At 40.5% G+C, this 21782-nt stretch overlaps 1 protein-coding gene across 3 annotated transcripts in view; it reads right to left on the bottom strand.

Moving 5' to 3' along the window:
* Positions 1–4750: 4750 nt before the first annotated feature.
* KDM1A (lysine demethylase 1A) overlaps positions 4751–21782 on the bottom strand; it is a 64567-nt gene continuing 47535 nt past the window's right edge. For 2 of the 3 annotated variants that reach the window (XM_063104098.1, XM_063104099.1), the window contains 7 exons: positions 21318–21429; positions 12227–12359; positions 9350–9537; positions 8822–8936; positions 6919–7046; positions 6128–6274; positions 4751–5262 (listed from right to left, as the gene is read on the bottom strand). In XM_063104098.1, coding sequence (XP_062960168.1) covers positions 5077–5262; positions 6128–6274; positions 6919–7046; positions 8822–8936; positions 9350–9537; positions 12227–12359; positions 21318–21429 — 1009 coding nt within the window. In that variant the 3' untranslated portion in view covers positions 4751–5076. The remainder of the gene's footprint in view (positions 5263–6127; positions 6275–6918; positions 7047–8821; positions 8937–9349; positions 9538–12226; positions 12360–21317; positions 21430–21782) is intronic. The other variant, XM_063104100.1, reaches the window with a different exon arrangement.

The raw sequence follows: 21782 nt of genomic DNA, 5'->3' as shown, positions 1-21782 counted from the left end.
TCTTGGAGCCTCAGTTTTCCTATCTGTAAAATGAGTTCTTTGAAATGAATCGATTTCTAAGGTCCTTAAATCTGGTATTCTAAGATTCTTCTGTTTTCACCATCCAGTGTGGGGTGATTCTTGCTTTTGGAAGGTATCATCCCCATGGGTTTCAGGAATGTCTTTCTTTCTGCCTTCTGTACTTTTTGTGGGCCTTATGCTTTCAGTTTTCCCCATGTTTTAATCTCATGGGGATGAACTCAGAGAAGTTCCCTAAGTAAGTCTCAGTTTTCCAGTCTGTAGAGTGAAGAAATTAGATTGGATGGTCATTGAGGCACTTTGTGGCACCAGCCTTATCCAATGCCACATAGTATCTCCTGGCTTTCAGGCCAAGGTGGTTTCCATAACTTAAGTCTGTGTATCTCCTGTTCCTGTGCCTCTCCTATGAATTTCCTGGGAAGAGGAAGACGTGAGACTTCCTCCAGAGGACTCTGAGTCATCTCTGCCTCCACTCAGCATGGGAACGAGTATTCATCCCACCCTTCTCTGCATCAGACTCAGCAATCCTGAAGAGGCTTGGGAGCACCTACCTTACTTTCAGGGACAGGAACATCTTGCTCATACTTGTTTTCAGGAGTTTTGTCAATCAGAGGGCATTGTCACGTGGCTTGCCTCTCCTCTCCACATCCCCACTTCAGACGCACAATTTAAGATGCTGTTTTCAAGATCTCTTCTTGCTGTGCTTCTCTTGGGTCACTGGCCAGAAACTAGCTTGCTCAAGCCCACAACCCCTCACTTACAGCCTCCCTGCCATTCTCCTTTACAGGTTGGCAACCCTGAGAGTTCAAAGGAAATTGACCTCTGTGGCGGTCAACCCAAAGGTATAAGAAACTAAATCTGTGGCCCTTCTCTGCTGATGGAAACAGGAGGGCGCCAAGCCATGCCTAAAAAGCTCTCTCCAATAATTCTCGTCTTTGGGTGTTGGAGCCCTGGATTCTGGTGCTGTAGTTCCTGGTGCCAAAGTCTGGATCTTTCCACATTTTAGCAGCACCGACATCAGCCGTTACTCAAAATACTCTGTGGAAGAGAGACAGTTGTCATGTCCTTTCACTGGGGCTGCCATCTTGAAATCTGAGTGCAATAGGGTTGATTGTAACAGTTATTTCAGGATAAGTATTCTGTTTCTTTAATCTGCCCACTTTCTAGAACCACTGTAATAGATTTTATTTTTAAATGTCCTCAGCATTTACAAATAGCAAGTGAAGCCTGGAGGCTCAGTTCCTCTGGGCTTCAAATGGCTGGCAAGGCTGGCTCTCAAATTCCAAAGTTGGAAGGCACATTTCTGAAAAGCAACCATGATATGACTGGATCCAGGCCTCATGATCAGGGGTCCTGGAGGAAGCCTCCAAATAGAGGGGAAGACATGGTAGTTGAATAGTGGTCTAATCGAGCCAAATATTCCCACTGTCCCAGCCAGCAAACCCACTTTTATGACAAACTTCTTCAGCTTGGCTCTAACTCTTACCAGCAGGTATATGGTTGTGGGAGGGCTCCCAGTGAAGCTGGGGAATCGGGCACTATAGAGCTGCTTGGCTGGAGGAAGTAGAGCTAAATGCCAGGAGCCAGTCTCTTCCACCTGCTGCTGCATGTCTGTTGCCACTCTGCTACTAAACCAACCAGAGAAAGTTGTGGGGGTGGCAGACAAAGCTGTGGCTGTCTTTGCTTTTGAGTGGCAATGAAACAGCTATAACATGGGTTAAAGGGATCTGCAGTGGTGCCAAGAACTCCCTCAGCAGCAGGCAAGCTTGCACATAAATCGTCCCCCTCTCATGGGGTGCTAGAGGTGTGTGTGTATGGGGGGGTCTATAGTGTTCTTGGACTTATTGTCCTGGAGCAGTTTTAGTTCTTTATATTTAGTGGGTCAGTGCCAAGTGCTACCACTTCCCAGTAAAGGAATAGGGACCCAGAGGCTGGGTCCCTGGCTGCCTTTGTTGGTGTGGGATTTTTGTTACTCTGACAAGACTGCTTTGGAAGAGCTGCTTTTAGGGATTATCTTTTGAATACCCCAAGTGGGGAGGGCTCTCCTCAAAGCCTCACAACCATGGTCATAGGAAAGGGGCCCTATTTTCCTGCTGCTTCACAGCTTAGAACATATACTGAATGGAATGTATTTTTAAGAGAATAAAGTTTATTTTTTTGTATTTTAAAGTTTGGGAGGGCTAAGAAGGTAGCCCTCAAACTGTTAATTGCATTATAGCCCCCTTTGCTGGGGGCATCAGTCTCTGTTGGTCCACACCTACTTGCTCAGACAGGTGCTCTGGTTTCACCCCTGCCCCTTGGAGTTTAGGTACAGCAGCTTCTACATTCCTGCTCCAAGCATGGGACCAAGGAGGCCAGAACCTGTCTCTGGAAACCAGGGCAAAGCCATGAGCAAAGGCTCAGGGCTCCTTGGGTGCATGTGTATAGTTGAAGCTGCCTGTCTGCATGTATCCTCTAGCTCTAATGCTGTTGGCTCTGCAGCACAATATGTAACCAATAAAGCTCCCTAGTTTCCATATGCTTTGTCAGTGATGTCAGTTTTGTTGATGTCGTCTATGTGTAGCTGTTTTCTATGCATTGGTGCAGCTAGTATTTTACTTAAATCACTTAGCCAAATTAATGATGCTGTAAAGACTGGAAGCTTTAGTTGAGGCTTGGAAAAGGACATGCCTAAGACCTACGTAAATGAACTAGTTAGAACCAATAGCTATTTCTTTGCTACATTTTATTTTCAGGCTTGTCCGTTGTCATAAAAAAACAATCATCTTATTTTTCAAGCTGCCTGTGCCATTTATTTAAAAAACAAAAACTCTTGAAAACAACTACCACTGGATCAGACACCCTAACCAACCTTCCTGAGGTAACGACGTTAATGGCGGAGCTGTTCCAGCTACAGGCGGTACTCCAAAGTCCACACACTGTCCACTGCATGCTGTTCTCACCTTTACATCAGTTATACCACCTGCCCTGATCCTGGTGTGCGAACTTTTTCCACTGCTGTCACCTCATCCAAGATGTATCAGTCTGTTTTCTGTTGCTGATAAGCCTGAAACTAGGTAATTTATAAGAAAATGAAATTTATTTCTTATTTTCTTTCTTTTTCTTTTTTTTTTTTTTTAAAAGATGACCGGTAAGGGGATCTTAACCCTTGACTTGGTGTTGTGAGCACCACGCTCAGCCAGTGAGCGAACCGGCCATCCATATATGGGATCCGAACCTGGGGCCTTGGTGTTCTCAGCACCACACTCTCCCGAGTGAGCCACGGGCCGGCCCTTATTTCTTATTTTGGAGGCTAGGAAATACGTCTGGGGGCGGGGAGGGTGTATCTGGTGAGGGCTTTCTTCTTGGTGGCAGCTCTCCACAGAGTCCCAAGATGATGGAGGTTATCACATGGCGAGAATGGCAAGGGCATATTTCCACATGCTTTCTTCCTCTCCTTACAAAGCCCCTAGTCTACTCCCTGAAAACCCATTAAATCATTAAATGGGTCAATCCATTCATGACAGAGTCTTCATGATCCAATCACCTCCCAAAGGCCCCACCTTTCAGATACCATAGTCTTGATTTCTCAGTCTCTTAACATTGTTACAATTTGGATCAAGCTTCAGTGAGTTTTAGGGGAATATTCAAATCATAGCACAAGACTAGGGGAAAAGCCCTGTTTTCATGTTCCAGTCAGACCACGAATATGTTGTCCCTTAAATCCTAAGAATAAAACCTCATTTAGACCAATTTTAAGGAAGAATTGACTAACATGAGTAAAATCTGATTTCCAGAAGCTAAGTATTTACATGCATTTGCAATAACAGTTTATCTGTTAACTGTTTATCTGTCAGGAGCCTTGTGAAGGAACAGGTACTGTTTTCCCTTTTTGTTATAAAAAATGTTTTTACCTTATATGGCAAAAGGGACTTTACAGATATGATAAAGGATTTTGAGATGGAAGAGATTATCCAGTGGGCCTTAAATGTAATCATACACATCCCTATGAGAGAGAGACAGAAGACTGGACTAGAGAAGGCAATGTGATGACAAGAAGGCAATTTGATGACGGAAGCAGATATTGGAGTGATATGCTTTGAAGATGGAGGAAGGGGCCACCAGCTAAGGGATACAGCAAGCCACTAGAAGCTGAAAAAGGCAAGGAGATGGATTCTCCCCTCAGAGCCTCCATAGGAAACACAGCCCTGCAGACCCATTTTGGACTTGGGCATCCAGAACTTCAACAGAATAGATTTCTGTTTTAAGCCACTAAGTTTGTGGTTATTTGTTACACAAGCTAAGTTACCTAAGCCCTTGATCTCTCCTTATGCGATACTTCCCAAAACTTATGCTAATACCTTTAATAAAGTTAGCACATACCCATGGAGGGAATCTGGAGAATAAAGTCAGAATGGTCTGACAGAGGCCAAAACTCTGTTTCAAGTCTTGTGTTTTACCGTGAAAATTCACCCAAAGTTCCTAATATCCATACTTTTGGGACAGCACCACACAATCCCAGTGGGGAAGTCTAGCCCCACTGATCAGAAAGTCTATTGCTTCTATGGGACCGTCTTAACCTTATCTTCTGACCTGACCAAACCACTTTTCTTTTATATAAACATCTTATTTAAACATGCAGAAAATGCGTATATTACTATTGCCATAGGGTAAAATTGGCATTTCCAAAGGAATAACACCCCTTTCTTACATACAATTCCAACCGAAAGGGGAAACAAAGGGAAGATTGGACTAATTTTATATGAAGTTTTATTCTCAAAATGTATTTAAAAAACAACAAAACACACACACACACCAAGTAAGATGTTATTTTACAGCACTTGCTTGCCTCAGTCTTTATGAAGAATACAATTCCAAACTAATGGACAAGTTCCTCCCTATGCTCTAACTTGCTCAAAGGAGGCAACCTCCTTTGTCAAAGTCAGGAACTCCATCAGTTGATCATGAGCCCAGATGCCAGGGCAGGAGTTTCTTAGTAGAATCTACTATTGCTAGAAGAGCTTTGCTTACAGAGCAAAAGACATGCACATGGGCCTCTTCCCTTAGGATGCATGTGCCTCACATATTTGGGGACTGCTGTGCAGGGACACCTGGTGTGGCCTGGCGAGGCAGGGTATACATGGCCCCCAAGAACTGGTCTGCAATCCTTCCTGCTTCTCGCAGCCCACTCAGCAGAGCACCATGGACTGTAGCTGGGTAGTTACGGATTGTGTGTTCTCCCGCAAAGAAGAGTCGTGGAATTGGCTATTTCAGAGAAAAAAAAAAAATCAGCCCGTTGCAGTTACACCTTTATTCTTGCATTTGGAATGCCAAATTCCTGTTAACATTTGAAAGCTGATACCCCAATTACTAAGTTCATCATTTTACTAAAAAAGTCTCCCTTAGGAAGCATTTTCTTAGAACTGACAGAAGTAGAAAAGGACAATAAAGCAGCCCAGCCTCAGTTCTAGGGTGATGCTTAATAACTGCATCTGTTCTTATTTATCAGTTTACTGATAGCCAATTCTAGAGCTTCCTCTACCTCATGTAGTACCCCTGGGGGTGGTGGGATGGTGGTTAGGGAAGGAATCTTTACTCTGAACCATAGAGAACAGCATTTGTTCTTACTCAGGAACACTTTCACCTCTCAGCTTACAGGAGGCCTTACCTAAGCCACAGATCTTGGGCCATGATATTGAGGAACACATTGCTCCTTGGAGCAGGGTCTGGTATGGTGTAGATAGGGACTCAAGGTTATTTCTCAGGGCATGCCCTGAAAGCCCCTAAAGGTTAAGAACCTGCAACAATCCTATGAACCACTATAAAATGAGGTGCAATTTAAAATGGTTTTGTTTTTTAGAGGGAAAAACTAAATAAAAAAAAGTATTGATTTATACTCTGGGCTCTTCCATTCTGAATGTAGACTGCCTAGATTTACAAAGCCAAAACACAGGAAATCAGACAAATAATACTGATCCTCCCTTTTACTCTGCTCTTGGTTATCTGAAAGGGTCCAAGGATGGAATGGCCAAAATCTAAAAAAAAAAAAATCAGTGACGTTTTTACCCTGTGATCCTGGGATACTGGCCTCTTCCCAAATAAGCCTAAACACACTTTGACAGTTTCTCACCTGTGGGGCACCTGGAATAGAGGGGCCAGGAGTGATTGGCTGAGCCATTAGATCATAGTCATTTCCAGATGATCCTGCAGCTACATAGGAATATGAGCCCCGGGCCCAGGGATCAGCACGCCAACGAGATACCACAGTTTCCTTGGGCTAAAGGAAAAACCACAAGCAGAAGTCATTACTGGACATCAGGGACACAGACCAGTCATTTTTGAAAGATGAGAAAGCAATTGTGGGTGCGGGTACAAGTGAGAGACAGATAAAAAGGCAATGGACTTGAAAGCTAAATGATGATGCTGCTTTAAAATACACTGAGGCGAAATGAATTCAGACAGCAAGGAAACTCCAAGTTGCCCCCTTGTCTATGAATCCAGAGATCTACACAGGCCTTAGTAACTTCACATGCATCAATACACAATCCCTTCAAAGGAACCATAAGGGGCTTTAAGTATTTCAATGGGCCTAAAGGACAGAAAAAGTACGCAGAAATTGTCTTAAGACTTCCCTGAAATATCCACTGGAGTTTGGCCACTGTCTAAAAAGCAAGGGTGGTGTGACTCCCCAGGCAGAGGAGAAATGCAGCTAATAGCCTTCAGATCCCTCAGTCCATGTACTGGGGGGCTTTTCTGAACCCCACACGTAGGGCATGAACTCCAGACAATATTTATGTAAACCCAGCACACACTTCTCAATTCTGGCCGAAACTATCCTGACCAAGAACCAATGCTGCAAGTACATCAAACCCTGGTATAGTCTGAATCCTGGACACCTGCTTATTCCAGCCACCCACTTACCTGGGGCACTGCACTACTACCAAAAATCCCTTTGAGAATGGCCAGGCATCGGCCAACAATCACATCATCGCTTATGTTTTCCATGATGCCAGCAGCTTCTCCTGCCACTAGCGCCAATAGTATTGGAGCTGGGGAAACAGAAAAGACAATTCCAGACTTTCTCAAGAACCTCCTTATCAGGCCCCACCTTATCCCTGGTTCTCTGAAATCTGATGATAGGACATGCAGCACTACTAAAATGCTAGAGGCAAATTACATTTCTGAAATTGCAAAATGAACTCTATCCCCAGAAATTAGCCAGAAAGAAGAAAGATGGCAGACTACAGTGAGTAAAGTGTGACTCACAGGCACTTCACTGAATGTAACTACAAAAACAGCAGTCCTGAAGATATCATTTCAGACTTCACTAGCAAAAGAAAACTAAGAAGTATCACTGTATTTAGACATAGAATTCTTAGTACTGACCACCTAGACAGTTCCATGACAATGGCTACATTCCTTTTAGCTATCTCAGGCCCCTTCAAGCCCATCACTGTCTTTAGTCACCCATTTGATGAATATTTATGCAACAGACATATGTGACAGGAACAGCACTAAATGCTTGAGATATAAAAAAACTAGACTACTTCATTAGAGCAACAGATAAATAATCATACAGATAAATAATTATGAACTGTGATAAAAGCTATAAAGAAAGACACAGGACACGGAAAATACAGGGGCTTAATTTGGATTTGAGGCAGTGGGGGTATGTGTGTTCTGGAACTCTTCTTTGAAATACTGCCATTTATGTCAAAACCTCAAGACCTGAAGGCTGAGTAGTGTGAGCCAGAATGGGAAAGGAGGAGCAGAAGAAAACAAAAAAGTGGCCCAGGTCACAGTACATGAAGAGGTCCCGAAGGAGAAAACAGTGTGGTGCATTCCAGGATTTGAGAGTAGTCAAGTATGCTTGGAGCCCGGGGGGTGGGGGGTGGGGAGTTGTGACGGTGGTGGTATGACAAGGAAGCAAAAATGGGCTTGATTATGAGAGGCATTAAGAAAGGGCCACGGTAAGGACTTTGAATATTTTCCTTCAGCAGTGGAAAGGCACCAAAAAACAGAAGCAGGGATTATCAGTGGCTTGGACTGGGAGGTGGGCAGTGGAAAAGAAGAGAAGTAAACAGGTTTGAGAGAGATTCTGAGGCTGGCATGACACGACTGGATGCCTGGATGAGGAAAGGGAAAGAGCACTCAGCTGCTGTCAGAAAGCAATGTGCTCAGGGAACAAAGTGCCTCCTCTTGTGGAGTTAGAGGCCCTGGAGGTGTGACTGGTGTTTCACTGTCAGGCAGTGAGGAGTAATGGAAGGCACTGGGGCTGGAAGTCAAGCTGGTTAATTGATGGTCTGTGTTGTCAAGGTCATGTCTCTTGATACTGCTTTGCACTAGAATGTCTTACTGTTTTACATCCTTTTGTTAGAATGAGGAAGGATGTGAGTATACTTTCTTTAGCTCTACATAGAGTTAAGAGTAGTCCAATTACAGAAGAAAATAATTGAACAGGAGAGTAGGAGTTTGATAAATATGTTCGACAGGGAGTCTCCTTGGGCCTGTCCCTCCTGGTTGAGCTGATTCTTCTTTTTATGTGCTCTTTCTTAGTAACCAGGGCTCTCAGCCTGTCTCTCTACTTCCTGCCCTGTTCTGGGACTGCCTGACTCTTTACTGCATCCCCCACTAGATTGTGAGCTCCTTGAAGGCAGGGTGTTTTTTCCCCCCATATCTCTAGTACCTACAAGGGATTTTAGGAATTGTTTTTCGAGTTAATGCAAAGAAAAATGAAGGCATGTATATTTGAGCAAACCCAGAATATTCCCTATTCTGTATTTCTATAAGGATAAGAAAAAGATTAAAACTAGAAAGCAGTTACCTTTATAGAGGTTCCAGAAGAGAAAGAGCTCACCCCTGCTGGCAGTTGTACTGCCCACATGCCCGAACAAATTGACACTTGGATCCCAGAACACCCGGTCAAAACAAAGCACCACCTACCATAAGAAAGGAGCACATCAGCTGGTGATAGGGCTCAGACAATATGGCTTTAAGCACAGCTATATCTCAATAAGAAGTACTTCTTCCTCAGGCTTTATTAAAGTATCATCTAATCTACTTTCAATATAAACCCAGAAATTCCTATTACAAATATATTACTTAGGATGACATCTATGATGATGATGCTCTTTTTGTAGGCTTGGATTTACAAAATGACCCCATAAGACTAAATCCATATAGACAAATACTTTATAATCAGGAACTGAAGAGAATCAATTGACAGGCCTCAGCCCTGATATCACAGAAAGTTGAGAGAGCAGCCAAATGTACAAACACGCAAACCCCTCTCCTCACTGAGTAGAGGAGATACTTGTACACTGGGGATGTAAAGAGAGGTAGCTACAGTTACCTTGTTAAGGTTGCCAAACCCCATCCTTTGGACTGCAGATGTTTTCCACTCGGGAAGAGGTGGCACAAACTGAACAGCTGGTGGCTGCTGCTTCAACACACCCAGGGGAAGGGTACAGAGAACTGCATCGCACTTATAAATAAAGGTTTGACTTGTGGAGCGGGTATTCACAGCTATTACTTCACATCCTAGAGAGGTTGGTGAGATAAGACTTATTGGTGATAAGAGTTATACCGATAAAGGCAATGAACACTTAGTGCACGATAAGATCCACATGCTGTCTCATTTAATTCTGACTACAGTTCTGCACGTGTATGAGATAGGTTCTGATATCTTCATTTTTCATATAAGAAAACTGAGGTAGAAGTGAAATAACTCGTCATAACACCACACAGGTAGCAGGTGCCAGGACTTAAACCCTCACATAGTCAACTTCAGGGTCCTTGATTATCACCTCCATACTAACCTACCGTCCTGATACACTGGTGATCTTCTTGACTAATGAAAGTACCTTACCATTTACAAAAATTAAGTAAATTTAGACTGAAGTTATGGTCTAAATGGTAAAATGTCTGTCCCAATAGAACCAATGCCTTCCAACAGCTAGCTGCCCACGAAGGACCAAGAGAAGAATGACACCAGAAGACTGTGATGCAGATCTACTGGATGTAGACCAAAACCAGAGTGTGCTATCTTGAGAATGCACTGTGATGCTTAGCTTGTCAGGATATGAATGAACTCAAAGTTGACCTCAGAAAGTGCACCAAAATTTTAAAAATATATATGAATAACTCAAAATAAGTATGCCCATTTTCTGCGGCCACAGAACTAAGGAAAATGACAGCAGCTTATTCTCACTGTTCTCCATGTGCTTGCAAAAGGCTGCAAATCTTCTCAACACTGTCAGCTAGAAGCTGCCTCTGACAGGAAAATTGGTGTATGTGGATGCATGTACTGGATCTTACCTAATTTTAATACAAGCAGTTATTACATACTACATAAATTTGAGGTCATAAGAAATGTATTTTTCTTTTTTTTAAAAGATGACTGATAAGGGGATCTTAACCCTTGACTTGGTGGTGTCAGCACCACGCTCTCCCAAGTGAGCTACACGGCCCTAGAAATGTTTTTCTTGACTGCACCAATTTCTTCATTGCAAAATACTTAAAACGTATGTAATCTTTTAAATACAGCTAAGAACATTTCCTAATGACTATGAAGTGAATGGTATTTTTCAAATTTTCGAGTGGAAAGATGGGAAAGGAGACAAAAGGTATTAGATCCAGAGTGTAGGTGACTTGGCAAGGTCAATTAGCCAGTTGCAGAGTTATGTATGGGACTCAGGATTTTCTTGCCTAAAAATGTGCAGATTAATGTAGTGAAGATGAAAGGGAACAAATCTAATTATAGTTCAGATTATTTTATATCAGAAAACAAGTGTAGAAACTAATTTTTAATTTTTCAAAACTCAATTAGTTGTGCATATGTTCCACTGGTGTCCAACTTTAACATGCCTGTTTACGTAAGTGCCACATTCCACTACAACCCCAGCTTCAGCACACTTGCTGTATTTTTCACATAGAGTCACAAACTGGGAATAAAATTCTAATCCTTCTTTTCGTAAGTTAGAATGATACTACCTATATATTTCATCCTTTTACTCTACCCTCAAGGGTGGCTGGAGGGATGATAAGAATGTCACCAGGTAGATCCAATATAGAAACATATTTGCCATTTTCCGTCCCACTTATTTTCACATTTAACAGTGTATTAACCACTGGGGAAGAAGTTCTTTATCAGCTCCCTTGAAAAAGCACACATAGATCACTAATCCTCTCTGAACCTCCACCCACTGGGCCATGGCGTCCCCCTCAACTGGGCGAACTTGCATCCAGGTGTGTGGCTGTCCTGAGCTATGGCTACAGCCCATCCCATGGTCCAACTGGTTCATGGTAGGAAAATTAAGTGGAAAACTTTCAGTGGTTGGAAAGGGGCCATGCGGGGTAAGACTGCTGGCTACATTTCCACCTTTCATGCCTAGGCAGTCACGAGGGCCCTCAGAGAGGGAGGTGATTAGCTATCCTAAGGCATTTGAGACTGTCAATTCCAAGGCTAATGGACAGCAGGTTCTCTGCTCTCCAAATTAAATGTACTCTGAAACCAGCAACAATAATAAGCATTGAGTCATCCCCATAGGACTCACAGGACAATTCTATCTTTGAAGTCAACATATTAACAGGACTGCTCCAGAACTAGGAACCAGCCTAAGTGAATTAACCAATGTAAGTAAGAAAAACCAGAATGGGGCCGGCCCGTGGCTCACTCGGGAGAGTGTGGTGCTGGTGGCACCAAGGTGACGGGTTCGGATCCCGTATAGGGATGGCTGGTTCGTTAACCGTGTGAGTGTGGTGCTGACAAAACCAAGTCAAGGGTTAAGATCACCTTACCAATCATCTTTAAAAAAAAAGAAAGAAAGAAAATCCAGAATGGATCCAAAGACTAAGATGCAGATGGTGAAATACAAGGGGTGAGTCCCACTGGATCCCAGGGGACAAAATCCTGGTATTTACAAATATACGTAGCAGGATGAGATCCAGACTCACTGGCTATTATTATAATACCAAAACAGTTCATGCACAAAAGGGAAACTATAACTCGCCTCAATTTTCTGGTTTATAAAATGAGGGGGTTAGAACCTCCAAAGACTCTGTAGGCTCAATCATCTGTAAATGCAAAATTTTTATCTAGGAGCCATAGTATATAAAACAGTCTATCAGAACATATACCTAATATTCTTGCTGCAGGTCATGTTTAACAAAAGATCAGTCCCCTGTTTCAGGGGAGGAGCTCTATTTTACTTGTAAAGCAGAGACATACCTGAAGCTGTGTAGCGAACCTGTCGCACAGCTGTATTCAGTTTAATGTCTAGGCCTTCTGCTAAAGCCACAGGCACACATGAGTAGCCATTCCTCACTGTTAGGTGGCTGCCAGTAAACTCAAAGTCATCATCCTGAAGAGAAGAGAAAAGAACACATTTCCACATTTTCATAATCTCATCTATGCTGTTCACACTGGGTTCTATATGAAATGGTGAAAAAAACAAGCTTGTGGAAACAGTCAAAATTTTAAGGCAGAAATTAAAAATCAGTCACTCAGAATTCAGCTATAGCTGCCCAAGGAAACTGAAGGAGAAAGAAAAAACATCAAATGTCTCTAATCTTTGGGCAATAAGACATGGGCAATTTCTTTTTTCCCTAGATAGAGGATTTCTCAGAGTCCTACACCACCAACTCCAGACCATCCATTGAGGGGAGGAAGCTGTGATATAGGAAACTCAGACAATTAAATATCATAGAAATTTGTCTGTCTTTTGAATATATTACATATTTGTAGCATGTCAGATTCACAGTCCTAATTATATTTTATTTTACCTAGAGCAAAATCAGTTTTTATTCCTTAAATTTATAGGTTTTCAAGTTGAGGAAGACTTCTAAAAGTAAAGTTGATCAACTAAATGAAGGCAACCTAAGAATCATAAAGAGTGACCCAAAATAATCCATATATTAAAGAAGTCAAGATTTGGCCTGGAAGTTAAGAATCCTCAAAATGAACTTATTTCTTTGAAATTCTTAGGGAAAACAACTATAATTCCTAGGAATTATATAAAAATATTGCGTTGGCAGCAAAACTCTCATTACTTTGTGACTGACTCATCTGCTTCTCATACAGATCAGCTGAAATCACCCACATTCAAAATTTAATACTATTACAAACAGATATACATTGAAACTTCAAATGACAAATCAATGTACTACTGTGGTCTAATTTCATATTTACATAAAAAGTCATAAACTGGTAATTCTGCAAGATTTTTACCATTAACAGGTCCAAACCTCAATATCAGGGTATAATCTGAAGATTAAGAAGTCAAAATTTTACCAGGAAAATGTATAATGAAAACTAAAATATGTTAAGTGAAAATATTTCCTTCTATATACAGTCTGGCCAAAGTCTCAGATTTAGAGACTGGTCCATTCAACACCCAAAAAGCCCTGTGATTTCTCACTAGTTCAAGAGTAAATCACACTTAAAACAAACAACAAAAGATGGGTAAGCCCTGTCCACCAAGAATTTACTATAAAACATTGCTAAGATAAATTTTAAAAAACCTAAATAAATGGAGAGATATACTATATTCAAAGATTAGAAGACTCAATATTGGTAAGATGGCAATTCACCCTAAATCGATCTAGAGGTTCAATGCACTCCTGATCAAAATCCCAGAAGGTGTTTTTATTGCAGAAATCGACAAGCTGATTTTAAAATTCTTATGGAAACACAGAAGACCTAAAATAGCCAAAACGATTTCAAAAAAGAATAAAGTTGTAGAACCTACCAGATTTCAAGACTTACCGTGAAGCAACAGTAATAATAAAGACAGCGTAATAATATTGGCAAATGGACAGAAAAATGAACAGAAAAGAGCAACCATAAACAGACTCACACTTACATGGTCAATTGATTTTCAACACAAGTGCCAAGACAAATGAAGAAAAGGATGGTGGTGGAATAATTAGATAACCATATGAACAAATACAAACCCTACCCACACCTCACTATGCACAAGAACTAGCTCAAAATGGCTACAGACCTAAACATAAGAGCTAATTCCACTAAAGCTTCTGGAAGAAAACACAGAAGAAAATCTTTGTGACCTCAGTTTAGACAGAGATTTTTCAGGATACAAAAAGCATAAAGCCTAAAAGAAAAAGTTTATAAATAGGACTTCACAAAATTAAAAACTTTTGCTTTGAAAGACATCATTTAGAAAATGAAAAGGCAAGCCACAGACTAGAACATTTGCAAAATATAAATCTACCAAAGGACTTCTGCCCAAAATTTAAAGAACACAATGAACTCTTAATTCAACAAGACGACTGACAATCAGCTTTTTAAAATAAGCAGAAGATATGAACAGCCATTTCACCAAAGATGACATATGAATGTCTGGTAAACACATAAAGAGATACTCTATATCACTAGTCAGCAGGGAAATGCAAATACTACTACACCCATTAGAATGGCTAACATTTTAAAAACTGTCATTACCAAGTGTTGGTAAGGATGTGAAGCAAATGGAACTTTCATACACTGCTGGCAGGAAGGCAACTTGGAAAACAGTTTGGAAGTTTTTTATAAAGTTAAAAATCTACTTTCCTGCTCTCTCTGATCTCTCTGCTTCAACCATCTTGCAATGTGAGACCCTTGGGTCACTGTTGCCACCACCAGATCGACTTTGGACTTCCCGGCCTCAGAAACTAAAAAGCCACCTTGTCATTATAAATCAGATGCAAGAAAATGATGCTTCCCTAATCTTTAAGCAAAGTGAATTTCCTTAAGTATTCAACAAATCATCAGGACTGGACACGGAAATGATTAATTCAGCTCTTTTGTATAAAAGACAAACCTGACTTCCAGCAGATTGGCTCCTCAGAACCCTGAGTCACTTTCTGATTGAACTTTCCTGAAGTATCCACCTTTGGTCCTGTGGTGGTACCAGGTGGAACTACCTCACCTTCCTGAGAACTTATTTGAGCAGCGGCAGCGGTGGAAGCGGCACCAGTGGTAGCGGAGGAACTGGCAGCAGCGGCATAAGCAGCACCGGCGCCAGCGGCAGCAGCGGGGGAAGCGGCACCAGTGGTAGCGGGGGAAGCGGCGGCAGCAGAGCCGGCGGCAGCGGCGTGAGTGGCAGCAGCGAGGGAAGTGGCAGCGGCAGGAGTGACACCCTGCAGTACTGCTACATCACCCAGCAGCCCAGCAGAGTCCAAGCTGACCAGAGAGGTGGCTCCCCGGAGAGGCCCAAGACCCGAGGCAACCACACACACAAGGCACTAGTGGACAACTGAGTAGTCACTGAGGTAGCCATACCAAATTGGCAACCACAGCAACATCTTAGTCAAGAGTGTCAAACCTGTGGGCTGTGAAACCCCCTGCCACAATGAATAAACATCAAAGAAAAGACACCAGAAATACAAAAAATCAAGAAAGTACACCACCCAAAGATAATAAATCTCAAGCTCTAGCTCCTATAGAACAAGAAGCCCTTGAAATGACTGACAAGGAGTTTCGAGTGATAACTCTAAGGAAACTGAATGAGATACAAGAAAACTCAGCTAGACATCATGATGAAACGAGGAAAAGTACACAGGACCTGAAAGAGGAAATGTACAAGGAAATCAATGCCCTGAAAAAAAATGTAGCAGAACTTGCCAAACTGAAGAAGTTATTCAGTGAAATAAAAAACACAATGGAGAGTTTAACCAGCAGGCTTGTCGAAGTTGAAGAGAGAACCTCTGAACTTGAAGATGGGCTGTTTGAAATAACACAAGCAGATTAAAAAAAAAAAAAGAAAAAAGAATCAAAGGCATTGAACAAAATCTGAGAGAGATATCAGACAACCTTAAGCGCTCAAATATTCGAGTCATGGGTATTCCAGAAGGGGAGGAAAAAGGAGATTGCATTGAAATCATATTCAACAAAATAGTGGCAGAAAACTTCCCAGGTATAGGAAAAATCACAGATCTTCAGATCCAAGAAGCTCAATGATCTCCAAACATATTCAACCCAAAAAGGTCTTCTCCAAGACATGTTATAGTCAAACTGGCAAAACTGAAAGACAAAGAGAGAATCTCAAAAGCTGCAAGAGAGAAGTGTCAAATCACCTATAAGGGAGCCCCAATCAGGCTAACATCAGACTTTTCATCACAAACCCTAAAAGCCAGAAAGGAATGGGATGATATATTCAAAATACTAAAAGACAGATACTGTCAGCCAAGAATATTCTACCCTGCAAGGCTATCCTTCCGAAATGAAGGGCAAATAGTATATTTCTCAGACAAAAACTGCGGGATTCACCACCACACGACCACCCTTACAAGAAATTCTCAAGGGAGTACTGGGTTTGGTTCCTGAAAAATAACTACCACTGCCATAAAAACCCAAGAAAAATCTACACACTAGTATAATAAAAATGGCATTCATGAAGAGAAAACAAACAAAAAGGCTATCTACAACCTAAGGAACCAACAAACACAGAAAACAAACAGTAAATCAGAAAGCAAGGAACAAAAGACACCTAAGACAACCAAACAACAATCAATAAAATGCTAGGAATAAATCAACACTTTTCAATAACAACTCTTAATGTAAAAGGCTTAAATTCCCCAATCAAAAGACACAGACTGGCTGACTGGATTAAAAAGGAGGACACAACTATATGCTGCCTTCAAGAGACCCACCTCACCCATAAAGACTCACATAGACTAAGAGTGAAAGGATGGAAAAAGATTTACCATGCAAACAGAAAAGAAAAACGAGCTGGAATAGCTATTCTTATATCTGACAAAGTAGACTTTAAACTAAAAACCATAAAAAGAGACAATGAGGGACACTACATAATGATAAAAGGACTGATCCATCAAGAAGACATAACAATCATAAATATGTATGCACCCAATGTTGGAGCAGCCAGATTGCTAAAACAAACTCTATTAGACCTAAAGAAGGAAATAGACACTAATACCATAATAGCAGGGGACCTGAACACCCCACTGTCAATATTGGACAGATCATCTAGGCAAAGAATCAGCAGAGAAACGCAAGATCTAAACAATACTCTAGACCAATTGGACATGGCCAATATCTACAGAACATTCCATCCAACAACCTCAGAATATTCATTCTTCTCATCAGCACATGGATCATTCTCCAGGATAGATCACATATTAGGTCACAAATCAAGTCTCAACAAATTCAAAAAAATTGGAATTATCCCATGTATTTTCTCAGACCATAATGGATTAAAACTAGAAATCAATAACAAACGAAATTCTGGAAACTATACAAACACATGGAAATTAAACAGCATTCTACTTAATGACATATGGGTCCTAGAAGAAATCAAGCAGGAAATCAAAAAATTTATTGAAACTAATGAAAATAATGATACATCATACCAAAACCTGTGGGATACTGCAAAAGCAGTATTAAGGGGGAAATTTATTGCATTAAACGCTCACCTCAGAAGAATGGAAAGATGGCAAGTGAACAACCTAACACTTCACCTTAAAGATCTAGAAAAACAAGAACAATCCAAACCTAAAGTTAGCAGACAGAAAGAAATCATTAAGATCAGAGCAGAAGTTAATGAAATTGAAACCCAAAAAACAATACAAAAGATCATTGAATCAAAAAGTTGGTTTTTTGAAAAGATAAATAAAATTGACAAACCATTAGCATGGCTAACAAAAAAAAGAAGAGAGAAGATTCAAATAACAAAAATTAGAAATGAAAAAGGTGATACTACAACTGATTCATCTGAAATACAAGGAATCATTCGAGACTACTATAAACAACTATACGCCAACAAGTTTGAAAATCTGAAGGAAATGGATAAATTTCTGGACACACACAAGCTCCCAAAACTGAGCCATGAAGATGTAGAAAATCTGAACAGATCAATAATAATAAAGGAGATTGAAGCTGTTATCAGAAAGCTCCCAACAAAGAAAAGCCCAGGACCAGATGGATTCAGAGCAGAATTTTACCAAACATTCAAAGAGGAATTGACACCGATTCTTTACAAACTATTCCAAAAGATTAAAACGGACGCAAATCTCCCAAACTCATTCTATGAAGCAAACATCATCCTGATACCAAAACCAGGTAAAGATATAACCAAAAAAGAAAACTACAGGCCGATATCCTTGATGAATATAGATGCAAAAATCCTCACTAAAATACTAGCAAACAGAATACAGCAACACATATGTAAAATTATTCACCACCATCAAGTGGGATTCATCCCAGGGATGCAAGGTTGGTTCAACATACGCAAATTAATAAATGTGATAAACCATATTAATAAATTCAAACACAAGGACCATATGGTCATCTCTATAGATGCTGAAAAAGCATTTGATAAAATTCAACACTCATTCATGACAAAGACCTTCTATAAGTTAGGTGTAGACGGAAAGTATCTCAACATAATCAAAGCCCTATATGATAAACCCACTGCCAATATCATCCTGAATGAGGAAAAGCTGAAAGCTTTTCCTTTAAGAACAGGAACTAGAGAAGGATGCCCACTCTCACCACTCCTATTCAACATAGTGTTGGAAGTACTAGCCAGAACAATCAGAGAAGAGAAGGAAATAAAGGGCATCCAGATTGGAAAAGATGAAGTCAAACTGTCCCTGTTTGCAGATGACATGATCCTATATATCGAACAGCCTAAAGTCTCTACAAAAAAACTCTTGAAGGTGATAAATGATTTCAGCACAGTAGCAGGATACAAAATCAACACACAAAAATCAGTAGCATTTCCATTCTCCAATAGTGAACATGCAGAAAGAGAAATCAAGAAAGCCTGCCCATTTACAATAGCCACCAAAAAAAAATAAAATACTTAGGAATTGAGTTAACCAAGGATGTGAAAAATCTCTATAATGAGAACTACAAACCACTGCTGAGACAAATTAGAGAGGACACAAGAAGATGGAAAGATATCCCATGCTCTTGGATTGGAAGAATCAACATAGTGAAAATGTCCATACTACTCAAAGTGATATACAAATTCAATGCAATCCCCATCAAAATTCCAATAACATTTTTCTCAGAAATGGAAAGAACTATCCAGACATTTATATGGAATAAGAAAAGAACACGCATATCCAAAGCAACACTGAGCAAAAAAAATAAAGCTGGAGGCATAACACTACTTGACTTTAAACTATACTACAAAACTATAATAACCAAAACAGTATGGTACTGGCATAAAAACAGACACACTGATCAATGGAATAGAATAGAGAATCCAGAAATCAGCCCACACACCTACAGCCATCTGGTCTTTGACAAAGGCACCAAGCCTATACACTGGGGAAGAGACTGCTTTAGCAAATGGTGCTGGGAGAACTGGATATCAATATGCAGGAGAATGAAACTAGACCCATACCTTTCACCATACACTAAACTCAACTCAAAATGGATTAAAGAATTAAATATACACCCTGAAACAATAAAACTTCTTAAAGAAAACATAGGAGGGACACTTCAGGAAATAGGACTGGACACAGACTTCATGAATACAACCCCAAAAGCACGGGCAACCAAAGGAAAAATAAACAAATGGGATTATATCAAACTAAAGAGCTTCTGCACAGCAAAAGAAACAATTAACAGAGTTAAAAGACAACCAACAGAGTGGGAGAAAATATTTGCAAAATATACATCTGACAAAGGATTAATATCCAGAATATATAAGGAACTCAAACAACTTTACAAGAAAAATACAAGCAACCCAATTAAAAAATGGGCAAAAGAGTTAAATAGGCATTTCTCTAACGAAGATATACAAATGGCCAACAGACATATGAAAAAATGCTCAACATCACTCAGCATCCGGGAAATGCAAATCAAAACTACACTGAGATACCATCTCACCCCAGTTAGGATGGCTAAAATCCAAAAGACTCTGAACGATAAATGCTGGCGAGGTTGCGGAGAAAAAGGCACTCTCATACATTGTTGGTGGGACTGCAAAATGGTGCAGCTTCTATGGAAAATGGTATGGAGGTTCCTCAAACAATTGCAGATAGATCTGCCATATGACCCAGCTATCCCACTGCTGGGAATATACCCAGAAGAATGGAAATCATCAAGTCAAAGGTATACCTGTTCCCCAATGTTCATTGCAGCACTCTTTACAATAGCCAAGAGTTGGAACCAGCCCAAATGTCCATCATCGGATGAGTGGATACGGAAAATGTGGTATATCTACACAATGGAATACTACTCAGCTATAAAAACGAATGAAATACGGCCATTTGCAACAACATGGATGGACCTTGAGAGAATTACATTAAGTGAAACGAGTCAGGCACAGAAAGAGAAATACCACATGGTCTCACTTATTGGTGGGAGCTAAAAATAAATAAATGAATTCACACACACACACACACAAAAACCGGGGGGTCGGGGGGAAGAAGACATAACAACTACAATTCCTTGAAGTTGATACAACAAGCAAACAGAAAGGACATTGTTGGGTGGGAGGGGGGAGAGGGAGGAGGGAGGGGGATTTCGGTAAAGGGCCACAATAATCAACCACATTGTATATTGACAAAATAAAATTAAGAAAAAAAAAAAAAAAAAAAAGATAAATAAATAAATAAAAATCTACTTTCCTTAAGACCCAGCAATTTTACCCAAGAGAAAGACATAAATGTTCATAGCAGCTTCATTTATTAATAGCCAAAAAGTGGAAACAACCCAAATGTCCACCAATGCACCAATGAATGGATAAACAATCTGTGGTATATCCATACAATGCAATTCTACTAAATAATAAGAAACAAACTACTGATATATGCAACAAAGATGAATCTCAGAAACTTCATGCTAAGTGAAATAAGTCACACACTTAACAGGCTATATACTATATGATTCAATTTATGTGAAATTGTAGAATAAGCAAAATAACAGTGACAGAAAGCAAATCAGTGGTTGTCCAGGGCCAGGAGCCAGAGGGTGTGGGATTAACTGCAAAGAGGCCATGGGCTGAGCCCGTGGCGCACTGGGAGAGTGCAGCGCTGGGAGCCCAGTGATGCTCCCGCCGCGGGTTCGGATCCTATGTAGGACTGGCCGGTGCACTCACTGGCTGAGTGCCGGTCACGAAAAAGACAAAAAAAAAAAAAAAAAAAAAAAGAGGCCAGAGAAACCTTTTGGGGATGATGAAAATGTTCTGTTTTGGTTGTGGTTGTGGTTCATGACTAAATAAGTCTGGCAAATCATCAAACTGTTCACTTAAACTGGATAAATTTCACTGAATTTAAATGTTATCTCTTACTAAAGCTGTTTCAAAACACATACACGTGCATCAAAATAAACGATAAAGGAAATTCACCTGATCCCAGTGTTTAAGGGAGAGGGTAGAGAGAGGTGTAGCATTAGCAAACTCAAGATTTGCAAAATGCCAATCAAGTATTTGTCTGTCTCTTGATGAGAGATATACATCACTGCAAAAGAAGAACAAGGGAGTACAGGGTTATTAAAAGACAATACTATTCAGAATGAGGTGATATGGATAATCTCAATACCTGTGTCAGAACCTAAGCTACGGACAGTGCCTTGTGTGAAGAAATCATACGTCAAAAAGTAGGATTGTATCTGTCTCATTAACACCTTTATCTCTGGTGTCTAGAGCAGTGCCAAGCTCACTACATAAAGCAAATTACAGTTAGGTCTCATCTGTCTGAAGACTTCATATGAAGTCACCTTGCATTATAAAACCTTATTAGTTGTAAAGAATTTTGTCATATTTTACAGATACTCTTCTAACTTACAATGGGGTCATAAATTAAAATATTGT

Source organism: Cynocephalus volans, chromosome 8, assembly GCF_027409185.1.
Source record: "Cynocephalus volans isolate mCynVol1 chromosome 8, mCynVol1.pri, whole genome shotgun sequence".
Lineage (NCBI taxonomy): Eukaryota > Metazoa > Chordata > Mammalia > Dermoptera > Cynocephalidae > Cynocephalus > Cynocephalus volans.
This window is presented reverse-complemented; position numbering and strand designations above follow the sequence as displayed.